The sequence below is a fragment of the Tupaia chinensis genome, unplaced genomic scaffold, assembly GCF_000334495.1.
Source record: "Tupaia chinensis unplaced genomic scaffold, TupChi_1.0 Scaffold000096_1, whole genome shotgun sequence".
In the NCBI taxonomy this organism is placed as follows: domain Eukaryota; kingdom Metazoa; phylum Chordata; class Mammalia; order Scandentia; family Tupaiidae; genus Tupaia; species Tupaia belangeri.
This window is the reverse complement of record NW_006159558.1, coordinates 5,990,234-5,992,733: the sequence shown is the minus strand read 5'-3', so window position 1 is coordinate 5,992,733 and position 2,500 is coordinate 5,990,234. Positions and strand designations below refer to the sequence as shown.

General features: G+C 57.6%; 1 protein-coding gene across 1 annotated transcript in view; it reads left to right on the top strand.

Annotated features, from left to right (window-relative positions):
- The window catches only part of TENT4A (terminal nucleotidyltransferase 4A), a gene marked incomplete in the record, with an annotated part of 24,132 nt that overhangs the window by 18,567 nt on the left and 3,065 nt on the right, over positions 1–2,500 (top strand). Inside the window, 2 exon segments of the mRNA XM_014585852.2 lie at positions 15–114; positions 423–581. Of these exon segments, the coding sequence (XP_014441338.1) occupies positions 15–114; positions 423–581 (259 nt within the window).

Below are 2,500 nucleotides of genomic sequence, written 5' to 3'. Positions count from 1 at the left end.
CGAGAGCCCCAGCTGCCCTGCAGCCAGCGGCTGATGCTCTCTCTGCCCAGCGCCCAGCTCCTCTCCTCAGGCTCATCTGCTTCTTCCGTGTCCTCACTTTCTGGAAGTGACATAGTAAGTGTGCCCGCCGTTGTCCCCTGGTGTCTGTCAGGGGCCGTGTGTCCCTGGCGGATGTCCACAGCAGCCCGCCCCTCGGTTTGGGCCATGTTGTGCCAGTCTGTACCCATGTAGCAGCGAGGAGGTGGGTACTCAGTCCAGGGGTCCTTCTGTGTTCCCGGTAACATTCCCTGTTGGCGGCCTGTCGTCTGGCGGCCGCTCTGGTGACTCCTCCCGGTGAGCCAGAGCAGGCACCGCTCGTGCCGGAGGGCTGGTGCTGTGCACGGTGGTGCAGCTCTGCTTGCCTTCTCCCGTGCCCGCCGCAGGATTCCGATACGCCGCCCTGCACGGCACCCCGCGTCTACCAGTTCAGTCTGCAGGCCCCGGCCCCCCTGATGGCCAGCCTGCCCACCGCCTTGCCGGTTCCCAGTGGCAAACCCCAGCCCTCCACTTCCAGAACGCTGATCATGACGACCAACAATCAGGTACGTGGCCCGCTGGTGGCCTGGTGACAGGCCCCACTTTGAAGCAGAAGCGTGTTTCAGGGTCTTTGGCAGGCTAGCCATTTCTGCCTCGTTAGAGGAGGCGTCCGCGTTTTCGGAGGGTTTGGTGGTGTTTCTGTCGTTCTGTGAGAGCCACTCTCACCCTGCCGGGTAGAGGTCCCACATGGTACTTTAGCAACGGGGAGACTTGGGCTTCAGAAGAACTGAGATGGCCTGACAAGGGCCACGTTGTCTGCTGGCTGCAGGTCACCTCAGTGCCCCGTGCGAGACCACTGCCCCGGAACATCCCAGAGAGGGCCCCGTGCTGGCCATGCATCCTGTCCCCAGGCAGCTGTCGACGCCATCCCCAAGTGGCTCTCAGAATTTCAGTGTTTAGATTAGGAAGTTGTCAGTGGGACTCTGACTATTCCCACGTTATTAATTAGGCACCTTTTAAAGGGCTAGTTTTTCCCCATGTGTTAGAATATGCTCGCTTTTTTTTTTTTTTTTGAAATTTAAGTAAACTTAGACGTCTAAAATAATTTTATAAATACTGAATTTTGTATCTACTTCCCAGTGTATATATACGAGGGGACTTCAGAAAGCTCACATGAAAATTAAAGTGTGAGTTAAGTTCAGTGCAGAAGATGTAGAAATCCACACAGTTTTCATGATAAGCATTTCCACGTTGCTGTTGAAGGCCCCTTCCTGTATCAGCTGACTGTTCGTATGCGTAAAACCCAACATGTCCAGTCACTGAAAAGCAAAGTAAGACCAATTTCTTAAGTGCAGGCTGTCATTTGCGATGTGGACACACACAGATCTGTTTGGACTTAATTCTTGGTTACCTTGGTCTCTTCTCTTGGGGTGCCTTCCCATACACACCCTGAGGCTTTGGGGTGCTCCTCCATCCTGGCAACATAATTACACCCAGGGCCGACGCGTTTGACACGGCCCAACCGGAAGCTGTAGCGTGGCCTGCAGGCCCTTACGTGCCGTGTACACATAGGCTCTGCGGCAGGTGTCTGCTCTGTGGGAGTGAGTGCTAACCACTTAATCTGGGCTGCCTCCTGCAGCCCCGGCCTGTGTCCTAGACGTGCGGGAGCCTGGGCTGTTGGGCCCAGGGTTCCCATCAGGTGCTTTCCAGTGTGTTCAGGAATGAGTTAGGGAGAGCTCTTGAGCGTGACTGTCTGTCTCAGCCCCGAGGCCATCTGCGGGGAACCCGCTCTGCTCTGTCCACTCCCCTGAGGTCACAGTCAGACTCCAGTGGCCTTTGGGTAAAGGTCCGTGAGACCGGGAAGGGGCTGGTGCATCCTGCCAGGCTGAGGGAGGGAAGTGGGTGATGCAGAAGCAGCTGTGCAGGACTGGGGGCGAGGCAGGAAGGAGTGTGACCTCCTACATCCTCTATACTGGACCCCTGGGTGGCCAGCGGGCTCTGGTGTCCCTGCTCGCTGTGGTCTCGGGCAGGATCTCTGACGACTGAGCTTTTCTGAATTAGTCTGGACATCAGTGAGTTATAAAGTCGATGACTCGGATCACTGGGTGTTCTTCACGTTTCAGTTTATTTCATTCACGACAGTACGTGTGTGTACATGAGCTAGAGAAGCCTCCTCCACAGGCCTCGTCAGCCCTGCAGCTTGGGGTCCTGGGCGCCCACACACCTGTTCGTTCTCAGGCCGACTGGGCATCAGCCCGTCAGCCGTGTGGCTGGCCACGCTGCAGGCAGTGGGCTGCCCCCTGCGCCACTGGGCAGCCTGCGGACACACGGTTTACTAGCTGCTTCTGGGCAGGCGTGTTCATGTCAGACTGGGCATCGGCAGGCTGTGCACCGACCGTTCTGCCGGGCCTGTGTGCAGAGGGCTCTCGGTGCCGCCCGCCGCTGTGCCCGTGTGGAGCCGGGACGGGTGGCCGCTGTTTGTTCC